Genomic DNA, 24,187 nt, shown 5'->3' with positions numbered 1-24,187 from the left:
GTAGCTTCTTCAAGAAGCTAGAAGATTAAGGCACCAAGGCAGAAACCTTTGTGAAGGAACCTAGGGGAGAAAGTTGTCCACAAAATTCTAAGGCTTTGGACGAGAGAATTCTATAAGAATTTATGAATATTATTCATCCTAAGTAAAGGAAAAGGTTGGAGTTACAAATATATAGAAAGAGGTAGCTTAGGGAGCAAGCTAACCATAACCATGGTTCAAGTGAGCCATGGTTTGGTTGACTTGACCGTCCAAGCTAGTTAGAAGGCTTGTGGAGCAAGATTCTCACTTAACTTGTTTGGAAAGCAAGCTAAGGAGAAGCTTGTAGCACAAGCTTCCCAAGCTTGAAGAAGGAGAAGCAAATTTCGACCAAAGAGAACTAGGTGAGCTAGGCAGATTTCCTTCATTTTGACTCCTTGAATTATTTTCAAAAATGTTTGGTTTGGTCTAGTTAGGTCCATCCAAAAATGATGAGACCTAGCTAGATCAAATCTATGAAAAATTAGGAGCAAAATGATTCTAATACGTAAAATTTTACTTAGGCCCAATTTTGTCCCATTTGGTAGTCACACCCTCAAGCATTACTAAATGTCACCTCATTTCTACTACTGAAAAAATAGAAAATGAGTGTACTTCAAAATGAGGTTAAATGGAGTCAAAGTCTCCAAGTAACCTACCCTAGAATCAATATACAATGGTCTATAAAATAAAATAAAGTGCCTAAAAAATACAAAGACAAAAAGTAAGAAACTATGTACAATTTATATACAAACATATGGAAGTTCTTCCAAATCATCACATTCCTCTTAGTTCTTTTAATGTATCACCTCTTGGATTCCTTGACCTTGGCATAGTTCTATCACTACATCACAAACCTTTACCATCGGATAACACAATCAGACTTCAAGGGGAGACCAGAGATGATGACACACTGTCTCCACCTATGGTGCCAGTTCCTTCCTCTCAATTTTTTGTTCATTCAAATGACTTCACCGAGGGAACCCCTTCATTTACACGAACATTTCACATTCCGTTTTCCAAAACACCTGCCACACACTTTATCTCTTCCCAAGACAACCTCGACTGCGACACTTCATAATAATTCACATGTTGTTGTTTCCATGTGCTTGTCTCACCCGTGCATTGTAGAAGCACCATTGGATGCATCACAAGGAAACACAAATGCATCAAAAGCATCCACGTCAGCTTCAATCCATGGCTCTACTGAAGCAACCAATCACGTGGTCCCTATGACTAACCTTGAGGACAAGGTCCAGGTTGGGCCGAGAGTAATGATATGAAACGAGCAAGGCTGCGACCCAAGCGTAAAACAAATTTTCCAAAATGGACCTAAGACCTCTTAATGCACTAAATAATTGAATTTTCCTTTGCTGGCCCAAGTGTAAAGCCCATATTAGTTCTTGTTATATTGTTCAGACTACTCCCGAAAGTTCTATGATGAATTTGGATTTTCAATTCTTGTTTAGCATTCCCTTAGGTTTTGATTTTCTCTCCAGTAGCGTAACATAAAATCCTTCTCGAGATGATTTTTTTTAACAAAAACAATTTATGAATAACCAAATTCCCAATGTTCTCAACTTATGGTACTAATGTTTTGACTTGAGAATGTAAAAGTACAATACTAGTCCCTAGTCATCGTGTAGAAAAACACAATTCTAGGAGCATGAGTTAAGTTCAAGAAACATCAATCGCATGTGTGCAAATATCCAAAAAGTTGAAAATGTCAAGGTCTATACTCTAAAAGCACCAACATCAAAAGCATATTAAATTGCAACCACTATAAATTCTATATGATTAGAAACATGATCATAAGGACAGATGGTATATTTTAGAGAAAAAGGTACTCGTTAATTGAATGAATTTAATTATACAACATCCATAGGATAAATTGTTTTTATTTTCTTTACCAATCACAAATTCTAATGTATAATAACTTAAAACTACTTCAAAAATTATACATGAAATCATTTCTAATTATTTAATGATATGAAAATAATTATACCAATAGTGGATCCGTTTATTTAAACTAAAAAAAAAAGTGTTTCTAAATAAATACTTTAAAAAAAATTTCTTTAAGACATAAATAGGAGTTTCTTAATTAAAAAATAGAAAACTTTTTATTTTAAAAAAATTAGACAAACACAAAAAATAAAAATAAAAATACTTATTTTATTTAAAAAAAACGTTTTTATAAGAAAAAAAATTAAACAAACAGTGACAGTATTTGAAAATTAAAGTTATTTCAATTGCTAAAGTTTGGATTGGTCAACAAAATGAGTTTGTTTTTCCATCCCTTGTCATTACGAGCAAAAGGAATGGTCATAACTTTGTTATGAAACCTCAAGGAGTTTCATAGTCAGAATCAACCTCAGTGTAAAAGCAGAAAACTTACAACGTAGATCAGAAATATTAATGATGAGTACACAAGACAAAAAAATAAAACAAGAAGACGAGTTACAATTCAAATACTACGATAATTTGTTTAAACAATAAGATAATAATATTTAATCCTTAAATATTATACAAAATATTAAAACCTTTCTCATTAATAGACCAACCTAGTAAGTTAATATTTAACTTTTAATAAGATAAAGGTAGGTTGTTTAACCTTAGCTAAAAACGACATCAAAACCTTACTAAAAATGCTAAATCAAGTAGACGACGAAGCAGGAGCTAGCGCAAAGTGAAATTACTGGCTTGATTAAATTCATCATATCATTTAAATATATTTTTTGTCAACAAATTTTCAAAAATTTATTTTTAGTTCTCTAAATTTAAAATTATTTTATAGTCTTTTAATTTCATAATTAAAAAAAGAAGTCTGATTTAATCTCTTAAATCTTAAGATCACCTGCTTTACCACTCATAAAAAGAAAACAAATCTTGAATTGATATTTTTATTATTAAGAATACCGAGTTTTACATGAGAAATTCAGTTGTGGATTAATTTTATGCAGAAAATTCACTATTAATATTTTTACCAAAGGACTGCCATAATTTTTTTTAAAAAAATTACAAGAACTAAAAACTAATTAAATTTAAGACTTAAATATATTTTTAATTTGTATGAATTAAATAAGTTTTAATTTCACTCTATATAATTTTTTTTCATCCTTTTATAACTTGCAATTATTTTTTTTAATTTCTATAAAATCAATTAATTTTAGTTTTAGTCCATATAAAATATATTTTCTTTAATTTTTAGTTCTCTAAAATTTTAAATCACTATTTTTAGTTCCTAATAATTATTTTAAAAATTTACAAAAAAATATTAAAACTACCACATTTATAAAATATCATAGACAATTATAAATACTACCTTGAATTGTCACATAACCTTATAAACACATAAATTATTAAAGAGAATCACATAATAGTAAAGACCAAAACCTTAGTTTTAAATTCTAAAACAATAAAAAAACAAAATTATAAAAAATCAAAAAAGGCATGTTCTTTTTACATGAACTAGAAAAATATTTAAGCTTAAACTTAAAAACCAAAAACAAACTTACCTTGTAATAAAAGCAAAATACATATTTAGTCTATCTTTCATATATTATTTATCTAATGACTAGTATATACCACACAAAGTGTGTATTTAATGTAGTGTATGTATCACGGTGCTAGGTGAGCTATCTAGAGTTTAGTTACTTTAGAGAACAAAGCCTTATAAGTTCTTTCTCAGGCACATGGCTGGATGCACCAAGCGTGGAAGGTCCTAGAAGTCTCTGACTTCGTGAGGTTGGGCGCAATGTGCATTGCCCCGAGAGTGAGAGCCCTAGGACTCTCGAGTTGTACTCGGTGTTATAATTGAATATGATGCTTTATCATGTTTCGATGTTGATGTTGGATCATGTATGTATGGTATATGATGTGTGGTTATGTATGGTTCATATGTATGCTTATAAAGGCATGTATGAATGCTTTAAAACAAGATTGGATATGTATGTATGTTCCTGTCTGGATGATATTGATCATGATGGTGGATTGATCATGTATGATGTATGATGCATTGTTTACATGTGGTGCCTTATGGCATGTATCTAGCATAGGACTAAGGAGAGGGAAAATGTTTTTGAACTAAAAAAGTTCACATAAAGTCTCTTGAAAGTGGTGCTTCGATAGGCCATTGATATGCTTAAAAGTGGTGCTTAGAGAAGCCACTGATATGCAGGAGAATGATGCTTAGATAGGCCACTGATTTTGAGTGAAAGTAGTGCTTGGATAGGCCATTGGATTCGATAAGTCTCCTTTAAGTCCTTAGCTAGTGTTGGAGCGGGTTATAAGATCGAAGATTATTCCTTTAACCAAGTACTGGGGGGATTTGATATCCTAATTTGCTATTGACCCAGTAGGGCGCTTCGAGTGTAAAAGCGATCAGGGTGATTTCGGTAATATGAGATATCATTTATACTGCTCCTAGGTGAATGTGTGACGACGCATTAGATGATTGATATGCATTGATATCTTTTATGAGTTGCATTTATTGCATGATTGTATGATAGAGTGCATTGTTTGACTCTTTGGGAGTGATTAATGAATTTGATGATGGTGTAACATAGATGCTTATTCTCATGCTTGTATGTTTATTTATTTGAACTCTAGTCTTTTGGATGTTTTGTGGGGAGTGATCCTTCTAGGTTTATATTGTGTCATATCTCTAATATGTGTTCTATTTACTGGTGAATTGTAATGGTACAATGTTACTAAGTGAATGTTTGAATTCTTATAGTATGGTGAGGCCTCAAAATGATTAGATCGCTAGGGCCATGGAGATGATGGCCATGATGATGCAGCAGAAGAATGCTCACTTTACTCAGATGGAGGCGAGTAGGGCTATAGTTGAGGCAACTCAACCAGTGGTTTCTCAGGATGAGAAGGACTTGGCAGAGTTTAGGAAGTGTCAGCCTCTCCAATTCAAGAGGGATTTAGATCCAGATGTTGCAAACCAGTAGTTGTGTGAGATGGAGAAGATCTTCAATGTTCTAGATCTTCTAATGAGAGGAAATTGGCCTATGCGGTGTATATGTTAGTGAGTGAGGTAGAGTATTGGTGGAGAGACACCAGACATGTGCTTGAGAGCAGAGATGTGGTTGTGGATTGGGAGTGTTTTAAGAGGGTGTTCCTAGAGAAGTATTTCTGGATAGCGTTAGATATGCTAAGATAATTGAGTTTATGAGATTGTAACATAGTATGTTGGTTTAGAGCTTAGTGAATGCTAGAGAAGATAGTATATAAGATTTTCTCTGCGAAGGGAGCCTCATTAGCTCATTTTGAAAGAAAACTTAGAGAGAAGTTTTAAAGAGAAGGACTCTGGGTCCGTGAGCTCCTTTCTCTCCCAAATTTCTTTAATTTATTATTCTTCTTCTCTAGATCACTAACTTCTTCTGTCTTTTCCTGGAATTCAGGCTAGAAAGCTTGTTCTCGGAGGATTGATTTTCGCGAGTAGAGCTTCGGGAGAAATTCTTCTTCTCAAATACTTGGAGAATTTCGGAGCCATGATGGACTATAGGCCAAAGACCCAATCACTAGAGCTATGGCCAGGAGCATTCAAGAAGGATTGGACAACTTGAAGACCAGTGGGCTTTCAAAGCCCAAGGTATTATTCATATGAACCAACCTATCACGAAGATAAGGCATGGCTCTATTGTATATAAACTTGTACATAGTTTCCTTGTATAGGCTTATTTTTGCCTTTGTTTGCGTGAGGCACTTTATTTCACTTTATTGATCATTGTACATAGTTTCCTTGTATAGGCTTTCCAAGAAGGATTGGACAACTTGAAGACCCTTTTTCTATTTTTTCAGTAGTAGAAGTGGAGTGACAATTAGCAATGTTTGAGGGTGTGACTAGTAATTGGGTCAGAATTGGGCCTAGGCAAAATTTTACATATTAGACTTGTTTTACTCCTAATTTTTCAAGGATTTGATTTAGCTAGGTTTCATCATTTTTGGATGAACCTAACTTAACCAAATCAAACTTTTTCAAAACGAATTTAGTGAGCGAAACTAGTCAAGGCCGCCTAGCTTGCCTTGTTCTTCTTCCTTGGCCGAATTAATTCTCATTCCTTAAAGCTTTGGGAAGGTTGTGCTACAAGTTTCTCATTTAGCTTGCTTCCCAAGCAAGTTAAGTGAGAAGCTTGCTCTACAAGCCTCCTAAACTAGGATGGCCGGTTAAGCAACTCAACCATGGTTCTTATTGAACCATGGTTAAGGTTAGCTTGCTCCTTAAGCTACCTCCTTCTATAAATTTGTATTTCTCTCATTTTTCATCACTTTGGATGAATGAAATAAAAAATTCTCTTAGAATTCTCTCTTCTCAAAGTCTTAGAATCCGTGGAGAACTTTCTGCCTAGGTTCCTCACAAAGGTTTCCAACCTTTGTGCCTTGGCTCCATCAAGCTTCTTCATTTGCAAGGAGTGGCCAAGCCACCTTGGATGCTTCAACAAGCTTTGGAGCTTGTTAAAGTCTTCTCATTCCGCCATTGGTAAACCTCAAGAGGAGAAAGGTCGTGAAGGTGGAGATTGAAGGAGAGCAACAATCTTCTTCTTCAACTTCTTTCATCAAGGCAATCTTCAGGTGAGGCAAGCTAGAATGTAAATTGTTTGATTGCATGTGAGTTTAGAAACTCAATTGATGCATGCATTTTAAGAATCTAAGGCTGCATTGAAGGAATTGCTCATTTTTCGGGTTTTGAGAAAAATGGAGTTTTGGCGATTTTGATGTATCGGATGGGTGTATGTTGAATTTGAGTTTACTTTCAAGTTGTATTGAGCCTATGTGTTATATTTCAAGTTTTGATGGAAAATTTTGAAGTTTTGAAGGCTGTTATATGAATTTGCGCCAGGCGCGAGGTTAGTCGTGCAGGGCGTGATTGTAAATGAGAGTCTCTAGATGAGTTCAGGTCAGGCGTGAGGAGAACCACACCGGGTGCAATATTAGATAGTGGCTTGGATGGTGTTTTGCTGATATGGCACCGGGCGCAAGGTGAGTGCGGCGGGTGTGGAGACCTCTGTAGGTCTTTGTGTAGATGATGTCAGGCATAGAGTGAGCGCGTCGGGCATGGAAGAACTTAAAGCTCTTGGGTTAGATGTTAGGTCGGGCGCGAGATGGTTGCGCTGAGCGTGAGTATGCTTAATGATTTGGTTAAGTTGCTAAATTGATTGATGAAGATGAGTTGACTAGTTGTTAACTTAAGTTGTTTATATGTTGTGTAATTAATGAAACTAAGTTGTTTACATGTTTATTGTGAAATTATGAATAAGTCGAGATGTATAAGTTGAAGTAGTCTATTGTTGTAAAGTTGATATTATGTTGGCTATAGTTGCTAAAGATGTTTATTCAAGTTGATGTTATCATGCATATTGTTGTAAAGTTAGAGACATGGTGAAGATATATGTCCTATGTTGAGATACATAATACTAAGGTGATAAGTTGAAAGTTGTTTTTAAAATCGAATCCCTTAGTATTGTTTGGGCGACATGGAAGTAGTCGATCCATGACATGGTTGAACGACTAATTTGAGTAAGGTATCTAATTAGAGATGTAGTCTTTGACTAGGTACTGGAAGGTGCGTGGTACTTGGAGGACAGTGGGTGGGCCAACTCCATATGTGGATTGGTGACGCAAGCCAAGGCTGTGGTAAGCTCATACTCAAACCCTTCTGCCCTAATAGTAGTACTGGACCTCCAAGTCTGAGTGGCATACTTGAGCAATCGCCTATTGTTGTTTATACCAGATTCTCTTCAGAGTTCCTAACGATGCCCTATACCTGGCCTGGTTAAGATAGGTCAAACATTGGATTCGATAGGTTTTATGCCACCTAGACTGCTCAACCTTAGTTGTTGGAGACCTCCTAGTTGTATATGCGTGAGGACGCATTAGATGATGTTGCATGTGTTGTTGCATTCAAATTACATGTAAAGTTGTATGAATGAGTTGATAGTTGAGCTATTATGATAAACTGTGTGGTTGTGTTGTGATGATGATTTAACGAATGAGTAATATAGTTATTACCCTATACTTGTAAGATTGTTTATTGAACTCTAGCTTACCCTTCTATTTCTATGCGAATGGACTACGATGATCATACTGTGTATGGGAGCATATCAGGGCTAGGCTGGAGCTGGTTGTTGTGACCGTTGCTAGAAGTGGAATTTTATTCCTGGTGTCAGAGTTACCATCTTGGATAACTGTCTATTGGTGCTTGACCGATACTAGGATAGTATTAGTTGGATGATTGTATATACATAGTACGATATTGTGTACAAATATTTATTTCTTTTACCTCTTCTTATATGTGTATATTCTGTTATCCAGCTTAATATTTTATTTTAGTTCACTAGATTATTAGTGTGATTCCACAAAGTGTAGGGACCACGTCGGGTCGTTACAATTGCAACAGGGGAGCATGTCTATTTTTGAGTATGCTATGAGGTTTGAGCATTTGCCTCGTTTCTACTCTCAGGCCATATCTAAGGCTTGGAGATGTAGGGAGTTTGCTGAGGGGCTGAGACATAAGCTGAAGAGGGTCATTGTACCGATGCCTATAATGGAATTTCTTTCCTTAGTTGAGAAGGAAAAGACTATTCAAAAACTGGAGGGTGGTGGTGGTAACAAGGTTGCCAAAGCTCAGGATGGATCATCAAGATCCAGGAGGGGAGGTCAGTAAAGGGGACCATATGATAGGCTCGTACAATTTCAAAGGGGTGTAGTCGATAAAGGCCATCGTCTTACTACACCTCAAGGTAGAGCACCGTTTGTGCGATGCTTCAAATGTGGAGGAGCCCACATGGTCAAAGATTGTTCCCATCAAGGGAATGTTTGTTACCGATATAGTCGATCAGGCCACATTTCTAAAGATTCTAGGAGTGCTCTAAGGCTAGCCAGGCACAACAACAGGGAGAGTCTTTGCTTTATCAAATGTAGAAGCTTCCATTTTATCAGACTTGTAAAGGGGAAAGGGAAGGCAACATGTGAAGATGTTTTATTTCTGTTTGACTCTGGTGTTACCCATTCGTTTATATCCATTGATTGTGTGAGGAAATTGGGTTTACCAATATCTACATTGCATGTTGATTTGTCTATATCTACTCTGGCTTCAATTTTTGTGGTGACGTTAGAGACGTGTGTTAGATGCCCGATAAAGGTGTTTGGTAGGAAGTTTCAAGTGAACCTGATTATTTTACCCATGGTGGATATAGATATCATTTTGGGGATGGATTAGTTATCTTCCCATCACATTCTTATAAATTGTGCTCAAAGAGAGTTGGTGTTTCCTTAGTTGGAGGATGATGTATTGGTGTCAAGTGGTCAAGCTGAGCAATTGGTGGAGGATTGAATTGAGTGCTTCATGTTATTTTTTGTCTTGAGTGTTGAGACAAAGAAGGCCATCACTAGGATTGAGGTTGTTAGTGATTTTCTTGATGTGTTTCCAAATGATGTGTCAGATTACCACTTGTACATGATGTTGAGTTTAGTATTCTGGTACTAGGTGCAGGACCAATATCAATGGCTCCTTACAGGATGACTCCAATTCAGTTGGTTGAGCTGAAGAAGCAGGTAGAGGATTTGTTGGAGAAATAGATAGTGAGGCCTAGTGTTTTCCCTTGCGGTGCCTCGATATTATTGGTAAAAAAAAGGATGGTGGGGCCCGTTGGTGTGTCGACTTTCGCCAACTAAACAAGTTGACGATAAAGAACAAGTACCCATTACCGATGATGATTTAATGGATCAATTGAGGGGAACTTTGGTGTCCTCAAAGATTAACTTGAGATCTGGATATCATTAGATTCGAGTGAAGGAGAGTGACATACTAAAGACTGCCTTCAGGAGAAGGTATGGTCACCATGAGTACATGGTGATGCCATTTGGTGTCACTAATGCCCCAACAGTGTTCATGGACTACATGAACATGATTTTCAGGTCATATTTGGCAGATTTGCAGTGGTTTCATTAACGATATATTGATATATTCTCGATTCTTGGAGGTTCATCGTGAAGACCTAAGGTTGGTGTTAGAGGTGTTGAGGGAGGGGCAATTGTAAGTCAAGCTATCCAAGTGTGAGTATTAGTTGTCTGAGGTAAAGTTTTTGGGACATGTGATATCAGTAGATGGGATTCAATGGATTTGACCAAGTTGGAGGCTATGGTTTAGTGTGAGCATCCAAGGACTACTACGAAGATTAGGAATTTTGTTGGATTAACAGGTTACAATTGGAGACTCATAAAGGGTTTCTCCATAATAGTAATGACTATGACTAAACTAACCCGAAAAGATCAGCCTTTTATTTGGACGGATACGTGTGAATAAAGATTTCAAGAGCTGAAAAGATGGTTGACTACTTTTCCAATTTTGGTGTTACTTGACATTAGTGATTCTTTTGATGTGTATTGTGATATTTCTCATCAGGGGTTAGGTTGTGTGTTGATGTAGGGAGGGAGAGTAGTAGCATATGTTTCGAGGTAACTTAAGACCCATGAAAAGAATTACCTCACTTATGATTTGGAACTTGCAACTGTAGTGTTTGTCTTGAAGATGTTGAGGCACTATCTTTATGGTGCGAGATTCAATGTATTAAGTGACCGCAAAAGTTTGAAGTATCTATTTAATCAGAAGGAGCTGAATATGAGGTAGAGGAAGTGGATGGAATTTCTAAAGGACTCCAATTTTCAGCTGATGTATCATCTTAGGAAGGCGAATGTGGTAGCTGATGCATTAAGTAGGAAATTCATTCACATGTCGACTATAATGATAAGGTAGTTGGAGTTGATTGAGCAGTTTAGAGATTTGAGACTAGAGATGGAGGTTGCTCAGGATCACATTAATTGTGGGATGATTACCATAATAAATGAGTTCTTAAGACAGGTAGAAACTAAGCAATTACAAGATCTAAAGTTATTGAGGATTTGGAATTGCTTGGCACCAAGAAGGCAGCTGGTTTTGAGCTTTGGTACTGATGGAATTTTGAGATTCAGATGTCAAATTTGTTTATCTTAGGATTTAGAGTTGAGAAGAGCTGTTCTGGAGAAGGGACATAAAAGTCATCTTACCACACATCCTTATATGACTAAGATGTAACAAGACATCAAGAAAAGTTTGTGGTAGCATGGTATGAAGAGGGAGATAGCGGAGCTTGTAACCGTTTGTCTAACTTGTCAGAAAGTGAAGATTGAGCATCAAAAGCCCAAAGGAGTAATGCAGTTGATGGAGATTCCCAAGTGGAAATGGAATAGTGTCATTATGGATATTGTGGTTGGGTTGCCTAGGTCAACTAGGACAATTGTATATTGGAGAGATAGTACGATTACATGACGTGTCTTCAAGTATTATTTTTGACCGATATTCGAGGTTCGCTTCTAGGTTTTGGTAGACTCTACATTAGGCTTTAAGAACGAGGTTAAGGTTGAGCTCCATTTATCATCCACAGACAGATGGTCAATCAGAGAAGACGATTCAGTCACTTGAGGATATATCCTAAGAGCTTGTGTGTTGGATTATCTAGGTAGCTGGGAGGTGTTACCATTGGTGGATTTTACCTACAACAATAATTAGCATTCGAGTATTGGCATGACACCTTTTGAGGCTTTGTATGGCAGGAGATGTAGAACTCAATTGTGTTTGTAAGAAGGTGAGTCAGTAGCGGTTGGTCTAGAGTTAGTTCTTTAGACTATTAGGATGGTGAGACAGATTCAAGAAAGGTTAAGGGCTATCCAGAGCCGACAGAAGTCCTATCCTATGGTTCATGGGAGCATCCAAGAACTACTACGAGGATTAGGAGTTTGTTTTGGTAGATTAGCGGGTTACTATCAGACTCAAAGGATTTCTCCTTAATATAAATCACTTTGACTCAACTAACCCGAAAAGATCAGCCTTTTGTTTGGATAGATATGTGTGAACAAAGTTTTCAGGAACTAAAAAGATGGTTGACTACTTCTCCAATTTTGGTATTACCTGACATTAATGACTCTTTTGATGTGTATTGTGATGTTTCTCATGAGGGATTAGGTTGTGTTGATGTAGGGAAGGAGAAAAGTAGCATATGCTTCGAGGCAACTTAAGACACATTAAAGGAACTACCTCACTCATGATGTGGAACTTGAAACTGTAGTGTTTGTCTTGAAGTTGTGGAGGCACTATCTTTATGGTGCGAGATTCAATGTATTCAGTGATCACAAAAGTTTAAAGTATCTATTTGATCAGAAGGAACTGAATATGAGGCAGAGAAGTGGATGGAATTTTTTAAAGAATCCAATTTTCAGCTGATGTATCATCTTAGGAAGGCGAATGTGGTAGTAGATGCATTAAGTAGGAAATTCATTCACATGTCAACTATAATGATAAGGGAGTTGGAGCTGATTGAGCAATTTAGAGATTTCATACTAGAGGTGGAGGTTTCTCAAGATCACATTAGTTGTGAGATGATTATCATAATAAATGAGTTCTTGAGACAGGTGAAAACTAAGCAATTACAAGATCTAGAGTTATTAAGGATATGGGATTGCCTGACACCGAGAGGGCAACTGATTTTGAACTTTGGTACTGACGGGATTTTGAGATTCAGAGGTCAAATTTGTTTATCTTAGGATTTAGAGTTGAGAAGAGCTGTTCTAGAGGAGGGACATAAAAGCCATCTTAGCATCCATCCTAGTATGACTAAGATGTATCAAGACATCAAGAAAATTTTATGGTAGCCTCGTATGAAGAGGGAGATAACAGAGTTTGTAGTCGCTTGTCTAACTTGTTAGAAAACGAAGATTGAGCATCAAAAGCCCGGAAGGGTGATGCAGTTGATGGAGATTTTCGAGTGAAAATGGAATAATGTCACTATGGATATTGTGATTGGGTTGCCTAGGTCAATTAGGACAGTTGTATATCGGAGACATAGTATGATTACATGGTGTGTCTTCCAGTATTATTTCTGACCGATATCTGAGGTTCACTTCTAGGTTTTGGTGGACTCTACATTAGGCTTTAAGGACGAGGTTAAGGTTGAACTCCACTTATCATCCACAGACAGATGGTCAGTTAGAGAGGACGATTCAGTCACTTGAGGATATCCTAAGATCTTGTGTGTTGGATTATCTAGGTAGCTAGAAGGAGGTGTTACCATTAGTGGAGTTTAGCTACAACAATAGTTAGCATTCGAGTATTAACATGCTACCTTTTGAGGCTTTGCATGGCAGGAGATGTAGGAATCAATTGTGTTGGTAAAAAGAGGGTGAGTCAGTAGTGGTTGGTCAAGAGTTAGTTCTTTAGACTATTAAGATGGAGAGACAGATTCAAGAAAGGTTAAGGGCTACCTAGAGATGACAGAAGTCCTATGCTATGGTTCAGTGGCAACATCCGAGGACTGCTACGAAGATTAGGAGTTTTGTTGGATTAACAGGTTACTTTTAGAGACTCATAAAGGGTTTATCCCGAATAGTAATGACTTTGACTCAACTAACCCGGAAGGATCAACCTTTTGTTTGAACGGATACTTGTGAACAAAGTTTTCAAGAGCAGAAAAGATGGTTGACTACTCCAATTTTGGTTTTACCTGACATTAGTGACTCTTTTGTTGTGTATTGTGATGTTTCTCATCAGGGGGTTAGGTTATGTGTTGATGTAGGGAGGGGGAGTAGTGACATATGCTTCGAGGCAACTTAAGACCCATGAAAGAAAATAGTCCACTCATGGTTTGGAACTTGCAACTGTAGTGTTTGTCTTGAAGATGTGGAGACACTATCTTTATGGTGCGAGATTCAATGTATTTAGTGATCACAAAAGTTTGAAATATCTATTTGATCAGAATGAACTGAATATGAGACAGAGAAAGTGGATGAAATTTTTTAAGGACTCCAATTTTCAGTTGATGTATCATCCTAGGAAGGCGAATGTGGTAGCAAATGCATTAAGTAGGAAATTCATTCATATGTTGACTATAATGATTAGGGAGTTGGAGCTAATTGAGCAGTTTAGAGATTTGAGACTAGAAGTGGAGGTTGCTCAGGATCACATTAGTTGTGAGATGATTACCATAATAAATGAGTTCTTAAGACAGGTGAAAATTAAGCAATTACAAGATCTAGAGTTATTGAGGATTTGGGATTGCTTGGCACCAAGAGGGCAGTTGATTTTGAGCTTTGGTACTGATGGAATTTTGAAATTCAAAGGTCAGATTTTTTTATCTTAGGATTTAGAGTTGAGAAGAGTTGTTCTGGAGGAGGGGCATAAAAGTCATCTTAGCATACATCCTAGTATGACTAAGATGTATCAAGACATATGATAGCCTGGTATGAAGAGGGAGATAGCAGAGTTTGTAGTCGCTTGTCTGACTTGTCAGAAAGCGAAGATTGTGCATCAAAAGCCTGGAAGGGTGATGCAGTTGATGGAGACTCCCAAGTGGAAATGGAATAATGTCACTATGAATATTGTGGTTGGGTTGCCTAGGTCAACTAGGACAGTTGTATATTAGAGAGATAGTACGATTACATGACGTGTCTTCCAGTATTATTTCTGACTGATATCCGAGGTTCACTTCTAGGTTTTTGTAGACTCTACATTAGGCTTTAAGGACGAGGTTAAAGTTGAGCTCCGCTTATCATTCACAGACAGATGGTCAGTCGAAGAGGACAATTCAATCACTTGAGAATATCTTAAGAGCTTGTGTGTTGGATTATCAAGGTAGCTGGGAGGAGGTGTTACCATTAGTGGATTTTAGCAACAACAATAGTTAGCATTCGAGTATTAGCATGACACCTTTTGAGACTTTGTATGACAGGAGATGTAAGACTCAATTGTGTTGGTAAAAAGAAGGTGAGTCAGTAGTGGTTGGTCTAGAGTTAGTTCTTTAGACTATTAAGATGGTGAGACAGATTCAGGAAAGGTTAAGGGTTACCCAGAGTCGACAGAAGTCCTATGCTATGATTCAGTAGGAGCATCCAAGGACTGCTATGAAAATTAGGAGTTTTGTTGGATTAACGAGTTATTATCAGAGACTCATAAAGGGTTTCTCTCGAATATTAATGACTTTGACTTAACTAACCCGAAAGGATTAGCCTTTTGTTTGGACGGATATGTGTGAACAAAGTTTTCAGGAGCTGAAAAGATGGTCGACTACTTCTCTAATTTTGGGATTACCTGACATTAGTGACTCTTTTGATGTGTATTGTGATGTTTCTCATCAAGGGTTAGGTTGTGTTGATGTAGGGAGGGAGAGTAGTGACATATGCTTCGAGGCAACTTAATACCCATGAAAGGAACTATCACACTCATGATTTGGAACTTGCAACTGTAGTGTTTGTCTTGAAGATGTGGAGGCATTATCTTTATGGTGCGAGATTCAATGTATTCAGTGAACACAAAAGTTTGAAGTATCTATTTGATCAGAAGGAGCTGAATATGAGGCAGAGAAAGTGGATGGAATTTTTTAAGGACTCCAATTTTCGGGTGATGTATCATCCTAAGAAGGCGAATGTGGTAGTAGATGCATTAAGTAGGAAATTCATTCACATGTCTACTATAATGATAAGGGAGTTGGAGCTGATTGAACAGTTTGGAGATTTAAGACTAGAGGTGGAGGTTTTTCAGAATCACATTAATTTTGGGATGATTACCATAATAAATGAGTTCTTGAGATAGCTAGAAACTAAGCAATTACAAGATCTAGAGTTGTTGAGGATTTGGGATTGCTTGGCACCGAGAGGGTAGCTGGTTTTGAGCTTTGGTACTGATGGAATTTTGAGATTCAAAAGTCAGATTTGTTTATCTTAGAATTTAGAGTTGAGAAGAGTTATTCTAGTGGAGGGACATAAAAGTCATCTTAGCATACATCCTAGTATGACTAAGATGTATCAAGACATCAAGAAAAGTTTATGGTAGCATGGTATGAAGAGAGAGATAGCAGAGTTTGTAGCCGCTTGTCTGACTTGTCGGAAAGCGAAGATTGAGCATCAAAAGCCCGGAGGGGTGATGCAGTTGATTGAGATTCCCAAGTGAAAATGGAATAGTGTCACTATGGATATTGTGGTTGGGTTGCCTGGTCAACTAGGATAGTTGTATATCGGAGAATTAGTACGATTACATGACGTGTCTTCAAGTATTATTTTTGACCGATATCCGAGGTTCACTTCTAAATTTTGGTAAACTCTACATTAGGCTTTAAGGACGAGGTTAAGGTTGAGCTCCACTTAACATCCACAGATAGATGGTCAGTTAGAGAGGATCATTCAGTCACTTGAGGATATCCTAAGAGCTTGTGTGTTGGATTATCTAGGTAGCTGGGAAGAGGTGTTACCATTAGTAGAGTTTACCTAGAACAATAGTTAGCATTCGAGTATTGACATGACACCTTTTGAGACTTTATATGACAGGAGATGTAAGACTCAATTGTGTTGGTAAAAAGAAGGTGAGTCAATAGTGGTTGGTCCAGAGTTAGTTCTTTAAACTATTAAGATGGTGAGACAGATTCAAGAAAGGTTAAGGGCTACCCAGAGCCGACAGAAGTCCTATGTTATGGTTCAGTGGGAGCATCGGAGGACTGCTACGAAGATTAGGAGTTTTGTTGGATTAGCGGGTTACTATCGGAGACTCATAAAGGGTTTCTCCCGAATAGTAATTACTTTGACTCAACTAGCCCAAAAGGATCAGCTTTTTGTTTGGACAGATATATGTGAACAAAGTTTTCAGGAGCTGAAAAGATGGTTGACTACTTCTCCAATTTTGGTGTTACCTGACATTAATGACTCTTTTGATGTGTATTGTAATGTTTCTCATCATAGGTTAGGTTGTGTGTTGATGTAGGGAGGGAGAGTAGTGGCATATGCTTCGAGGCAACTTAAGACCCATGAAAGGAACTACCCCACTCATGATTTGGAACTTGCAACTGTGGTGTTCTCCTTGAAAATGTGGAGACACTATCTTTATGGTGCGAGATTCAATGTATTCAGTGATCACACTAGTTTGAAGTATCTATTTTATCAGAAGGAGCTGAATATGAGACAGAAGAAGTGAATGAAATTTCTGAAGGACTCCAATTTCCAGCTGATATATCATCCTAGGAAGGCGAATGTGATAGCAAATGCATTAAGTAAGAAATTCATTTACATGTCTACTATAATGATGTTATAATTAGTGTTATAATTGAATATGATGCTTTAGCATGTTTTGATGTTGATGTTGGATCATGTATGTATGGTATACGATGTGTGGTAATGTATGGTTCATATGTATGCTTAGAAAGGTATGTATAAATGCTTTAAAACAAGATTGGATATGTATGTTCTTATGTGCATGATATTGATCATGATGATAGATTGACCATATATGATATATGATGCATTGTTTACAAGTGGTGCCTTATGGCATGTGTCTCGCATAGGACTAGAGAGGGGTAAAATGTTTTCAAATTGAAAGAGTTCACATAAAATCTCTTGAAAATAGTGTTCAGATAGGCCACTAATATGCTTGAAAGTGGTGCTTAGACAAACCACTGATATGCAGGAGAGTGGTACTCAGATAGGTCACTAGTTTTGGGTGAGAGTGGTATTTGGATAGGCCATTGATTTTGAGTAAAAGTAGTGATTGGATATGCCACTGGATTTGATGAGTCTCCTCTGAGTCCTTAACTAGTGTTGGAACAAGGTATGAGGTCGAGGATTATTTTTTTAACCAAGTACTGAGAAAGGTGTGTGATTCCTTGCGGATAGTCAATGATCAAACTCCACAAGTGACTTGATAATATATGTCAAGGCCGTGCTAAGCCCATACCCAACTGTGTTATACTTGACGGTGAAACTGAACTTTCAATTGTGTAAATAACACTATCCAAGTAAACACCTAGGGAGATTTGATATCTCAATTTGCTGTTGACCCAACAGGACGCTTCGGGCTTAAAAGCGATCAGGATGATTTCGATAGAATGAGATGTCATTTATACTATTTTGTTATTAAAAAGATCTCCTAGATGAATACATGACGACACATTAGATGATTAATATGCATTGGTATCTTTTATGAGTTGCATTCATTGCATGATGATTGTATAATAAAGTGCATTGTTTAACTCTATAGAAGTGATTAAAGAATTTGATAATAGTGTAACATAGATGCTTATTCTTATGTTTGTATGTTTATTACTCTAATTTACCCTTCTGTTTCCATGTAGATGGACTGCATTGATTATACTCTATATAAAAGCTGATCAAGATTAGGTTAGAGTTGGAGCAACTGCTGCCGAGGTGTTGAATGCTTTTGTACTAGTGTCAAAGTTATTTTTAAGGTAACTAATTGGATATGCTCGACTAACACTAGAATAATATAATATTATTTTGAATGATTATATATACTTATAATTACGTCTTAAATGTAAATATTAACATTTCTTTTATTACTTTTTTTTTACACATATATATATATATATATATATATATATATATATATATATTATCCAACTTAATATTTTAACCTAGCTAACTAACATAGTTAAGTATAGGGATCACCGTAAATCATTACGGTGTATATATAAGGTATACCAAAAAAATAATTGTGTCTCTAAGAATTATCCGGGTGCATGGCGTCTTGTACACGAGTGAGTAGTGACAGTTCTTGAAAACTGCTCTGGATTTCATAATTAAGTCATAGATTTCAAGCATTTAAATGCGCCCAAAAAATTTATTTAAAAAGGGGCATATCAGGGAAGAATAATCGACATCACTCAATTTTCATCCATGTTTATGAAAATACCGAACTGAATCGATTTACTTGAATTAATTAAAAAAAATGCAACCTAGGTTTGGACGATGGTCAATCAAATTGAAAGAACGAATCATAACCCCATCTATTGTTTAGAACTTCTATATCACCCAATTTAGAAATTCTCATCCAGGTATTTGTTTGTTCACATAAAAGGAAATAAACTAGATCCTAAAATTTTACGAATGTCTAGAGAAGGAGGGAGAGCTAGAGAGATAGAGAAGAAGGAATTGTTTTTTTCTTTAAATAACATGAGAATATGAAAGAAATTGGAGTATATTGAACATAAATTTCTAGGTTTAGGATGTTAAAGCACTGTACAATCAGCCGAGCTACAATTGACTTGGCATGGAGCAACCTCCTGCAAGTAACATATAACACAACTCATTTTAAATTTTAAACACAATGAATGCAACACTCTTTAATTAGAATCAAGATTAGAGAAAAACAAGGAAAATAATGAGCATCAACTGTTAAATATAAGAACCACCATACTGATGCAGCTGGTACAATAAAGGTGATATCAAGATTAGACGTATTTTATAGAAAAGGAACATGTAAACATTATTTACCATGGTATAATTAGTCAAAATTAACGTGAACAAATAAACAAAATGCTCTAAAAAAAATTGTAATAGCTAGGTTGAAATTCATTACCTCACTGGATTTCTTTTCACAGGGAAGATCAAATTAGAGCTTGAAAAATTGCCATACATAGAGACAGCTGCAGATGCAGAAAATGTTATAGAAGTTACTTGAATCCAGGATTCTCCTATTGTCGTTTATGCTACAATGAACTCAGCATAGCAAGGAACTCTGTAGATTCTTCATTCTCTTTAACAATCTAATCACAGAAGAGAAGATCAACATGATCAAAATATTGGGACAATCTATGGTGCTTAATGCTCAATTCAATCTTATGTGAGAATAGAAAAATGAATGGAAGATATATCATAAATCAGCAAATGCTACAAGGCAAGGCAAGGTTGGAGTGGTTTCTTGACATTATAGGCAACAAAAAAGTACTGATTTGAAATTCAAAGTCAACACTTTCAGCACAAAATGAGGAATGCTGCTTTAACAACACAATGATGCAAACAACAGAAGGATAGAATTAAAGAATAAAACATGTAAAACACCTATTTCCCAAGAAATGAAATAGGATAAATAGAATTTATTGTATCTGCAAATCCTACCAAAGAGTGCCACCCATCATTCTCACATTTTCCGCATCTTTTTGCGAACTTAAGTCAATCAATTTCACTTTTTTTTTTTCCCTTCTGAGTCTTTCATTAAAAGGAAGAAAACATTTATGTGATCTGCGGATAAATACATTGCAACATCTGATCCACCTAAAATCTAAAAGGCACCCAATCTAACATAAAACTAGATTAAATAAGAGATTCCACCACCTATTTTGCTATCAATTCTATTGACTATAGGAAAGAGATAGATACTAGTGGACCGGAATATGGCATGAAAAGATAGGTTTTATTGCATAAATTTCCCTAGTCAGTATCAATGTGATACAGAATCCAAGGCACTCTGATTCCTGGATATTTGAGAGACCTGGCCTCTCTGGATCTCCTTTTCATTTCTCAATACTTCTCCAAAAACAAATCTAGATAACTCCTCCAGTCCTCTTTTATCATCAATCACAAGAATTGGGTTCTAATGCTCCTCTAATAACCCTCCTGTTCTTCCTGACCTATAGATCCTAAAACTGCTAAACTTGTAAAATGCAAGCATTCTTAACTTAAAAACCTAGGTGGAAGTATGTGATACCAAAAACTGCATACGCAGAAATTATTTACAACCAAGTCTTTCAGCTTATGAAACTTGCAATGCTGTATAATGAGCTTGTAATAATCAATTACCTAAAAATCATATAGAGAAACCCCCATATGACCTATGTTTACTTAAATTATCTGGGGTCCACAGAATGGAGAAAATATCACCATCTACTGCAGTTGCAAAAATATTTCCTGCAATTGATTATGCTGCTTATGCTCACTCCCCAATAAGCTGCTAATGAGGTATTCGACAATTAAAATATAGGTGATGCATGTTTTCTTTTCAGCATATCATTAAGAATGTTTCCGATCAAAAAATTAATGGATATAAAGAGACTGCTGAAGCAAACACAATCTGACCTCCAACAATAAATATTGCTTTCAGTGGTTACCATGTTTTAATCTAGATCAGAAACCAAAATAAGTAAAAATCAAAAGCATGAATTCAATTCCATGTTTGTATTGCACAATTTGAACAAAATGTCATTTTAATATGGAAAGCACAGAGGATTAGATTAATATTATACTGAACATGCATGTCATGACTGCAGCAACTTATTTATAGCATAGAGTTGAAAGCATGATACAAAAAAGAAGGAAAAGGTCATACCTTAATGACTGTATTCTTTGGAAAACTAAACTGAGCAAGTAGATCACAACCAATTTGATTCCAGTCAACAGCTCCTAGATGATCTGACTGTTTATCACCATCTAAATGAACCTGTGAAGCGTCACAATTGAAAGACCTCCCTACCCAAATATATAAAATGTTCCCTGCATGTACACGCGTACTTGGAGAGAATATGACAAAAGCAGCTTTAGAATCCAAATGACTTGCGCCAAATGTCTCGATCTTTTCTAAACTGGGCCAGTGATATACAGAAGTTTGTTTAACATTATACTGCAGTAAGCCACACTCCTTAGTTCCCTTCAATGCTGTAGACTGACTTAGCAATAAGTTTCCTCTTGGGGAACTATCTATCACAAGCTCAATACAGTTCCTGAGAAGGGATGATTCCTTGAGGTGCATGCTATCAACTATGCTTGTTGGACATAATGGCAGCTCATGCTTTTGAATTGAATTCACAACTCCATCCTTTGCATGGTTGTTAGACTCAAAAATATAATCTATACTATCTGATTGTTGCGAATAGCCAACATTACCATTAACAAGAATGCCATGTTCTGGACTAGCATGAAAAGTCGACGATTTATCTATTACTTGTGTCTTTTCATTCATTAGTGGCAACTTCAAAGATTTTGACAAACTACCTCTGCGTTCAGCAAGGGAAGCTGATGGCTTTTTCAATGGTAAAGTAGCTGACTGAGAAAGAGGATGTGATAACTTGACACCAAGGATATCTGTACTGTTAGACACTGTTTGAGGAGTAGAATTTGATGAGATCGACAAATTAGAAAAATTAGCCAGAGATGAGGATACAGGAGAAACAGAAGTCAAAACCACAGAGGAAGAATCCGGGGACAATTCTGACAAAAACTTTGAATGGGTGCTAGAATCAGAAGAAATGGAATCTGGAGAAACATAAGATGGTGACGAGGATGATGATAAGGAGGATGACGACAAGGATGAAGATGGCGATGATTTTGATGATGCATGAATGCACAACATGGAGTCTGAATAAACCCTTGGAAAGGATAACCTAGGGGCCGTGACAAACTCCTTCATATTAGCAGGGGAAACTTTACGCCTTAAAGCACTCCAACTACTCTCTCTTGCAGGAAGATGGATTTCATGGTCATCCTCTGAAGACGCAAATGGCGGCACAAAGCCTCCCGTGATTGCTTTTTTGAACACTTCAAAATCAACATCATATGCCTCCACTCTCCTCTCACCAGGCAAAACTTTACCAATTGATTTGCCATCTTCAAATCTGTTACCAGATTTATCCATCAAGGGCAGAAAATTTGAAAATGCATCCCAGAAGTATGCTGGTTCCTCACCTTCCTTAATCATCACAATAGGTCCTTGCACCTTCTCATACCGAACAATCTGGCCCACAGCCCCTCTAGCATCCCTCTCCATCATGGCCTCACAAATCTTACCAATCCAAACATAAATCGCCGAAGGTATGTGCACAATAAACGCACCTCTAGAGTCCAATGCAGAAGACAAAGGATCCGTCAACATTTTGGGAACAAGATGCAAAGGATCATAGGGCGAGTGTGGAGCAATCCTATACATCCTCAGCAAAGAGCTAGGACTAAGAGGGAAAGCGTGGACCCTTTTCTGGCACTGCAGCAACTGACACGCAAAGCCCATATTTGGATCGGCGATCCCTCTCGCTGCCTTCACAAACTGAAAAGCATCATCAAAACTCTGTCCTTCCCTCCACATAAGGTAAGCAATGACCAAAGAGGTAGACCTAGACACCCCTTGACAACAGTGCACAAACACCCTCCCACCTAGCTCCCTAACATCCTCAAAGTAGTCAAACACATCATACAAAATGCTAGTAATGTCCTCAGAGGGACTATCCTGCAGCCACAAAGTCCTATAAACAAAATCAGCCTTAAAGTACTCAGGACACACAAACCCCACACAATTCAACACATGAGTGATCCTATTGTGCTTCAAAATGTCCCTATCCCTAGCAACAGCATCACCACCAAGGTACACATGATCAGCAACTTTTGAACACTCTTTATCAAAAAATGCAATTTTATCCCTTTTTACAAGCCCACCATTGTTACTCCTATGATCAGGGTTACTATGCTGAATCGAAGACAAGTCAAGTTTCAACCTTTCACCGTTGCTGCCATTACCTCTTCCGCCGGGGGTGGTGGGCGGCTGCGGCCACTCGCCGATGTCGTCGGAGCCGGCTTTCGGCCACTCGTCGAGGCTCCGGCGGGCGATGGAGAGCGGCTGCAGCGGCGGCAGGCACGACCGCGCCTTGCAATTCTGCTGCGACCGAGGCGTCAGCGGCGGCGGAGGGAACCGCCGGTTCTGGCCGTGGGAGTCCCCGCCGGAGTCTCCGAAACCCTTCTCCGCCTCGCCGGAAGAGGCGTTTCCAGCGGCGGTGCGGGAGGACGACCACGACGCCGACCGCCAGAACATTTTCCGGGAAGCGGAGAGGTGGCACGCTTCGTCGTTGCCCACCATACCCAGTTGCTGAAAAATCAAGAAAAATCAAATTTTGTGCAAAACCCACAAAAGATTGGAAGAGCCCTAGGCAACTAGGTTTTCTGGGTCACGCTAAAACGGTGCGCATTGAACGCAATTGAAGAAATCGGAGAAACATAGGGTGAACCATTTGACAGAGAGAGAGAAACCCACGAAGAAAAGAAAGGGTGTAACGGAAAGAAAGAGCGTCTGAATCTTGGGAGTGAAAAACTGAGGAGGTGGGAAAGGTGAAATTGAGGGAAAGGTGTGATTTTTTTTATGCAGAGGTGAAATTGTTTTGGGGTTTGAGAGAGAAATTGGGATTTGATTTGAAATGGGGGATAGGGATTAAGGAACTTGGGTATGTGAGAAAGGTATTTGAGTTGTTGAGAGCAGGAAGGGAAGTGGTTTATAGGAGGGAAGAGAAGAAGGGTAAGTGCTAATAGTATTTTGTATTGAGTGAGGAGAGAGAGAGAGAGAGAGAGAAAGAGTCCTTTCTAAATTTATGCCACCTCAGGC

At 37.4% G+C, this 24,187-nt stretch overlaps 1 protein-coding gene across 1 annotated transcript; it reads right to left on the bottom strand.

Annotated features, from left to right (window-relative positions):
* Positions 1–18,814: 18,814 nt before the first annotated feature.
* MKP1 (mitogen-activated protein kinase phosphatase 1) lies at positions 18,815–24,187 on the bottom strand. Its single transcript, XM_083073161.1, has 3 exons — positions 21,158–24,187; positions 19,412–19,598; positions 18,815–19,115 (listed from the first exon to the last, which is right to left on the bottom strand). Exons 1-2 carry the CDS (start codon positions 23,666–23,668, stop codon positions 19,542–19,544), a joined length of 2,568 nt encoding a protein of 855 aa, XP_082929287.1. The 5' UTR covers positions 23,669–24,187; the 3' UTR covers positions 18,815–19,115; positions 19,412–19,541.

The sequence above is a fragment of the Cajanus cajan genome, chromosome 4, assembly GCF_000230855.2.
Source record: "Cajanus cajan strain Asha chromosome 4, NIPB_CcT2T_4, whole genome shotgun sequence".
In the NCBI taxonomy this organism is placed as follows: domain Eukaryota; kingdom Viridiplantae; phylum Streptophyta; class Magnoliopsida; order Fabales; family Fabaceae; genus Cajanus; species Cajanus cajan.
Note: the sequence above shows the minus strand (reverse complement) of the source record. Positions and strands in the feature narration are given on the sequence as shown.

What these genes read in the sequence shown, in the direction of transcription:
- MKP1 (XM_083073161.1), bottom strand. Translation starts at nt 23,668, where the DNA reads ATGGTGGGCAACGACGAAGCGTGCCACCTCTCCGCTTCCCGGAAAATG. An exon ending in CAAAGAATACAGTCATTAAG is followed by an intron (nt 19,599 to 21,157) that starts GTATGACCTTTT and finishes TTCTGTGATTAG; the next exon opens with ATTGTTAAAGAGAATGAAGA.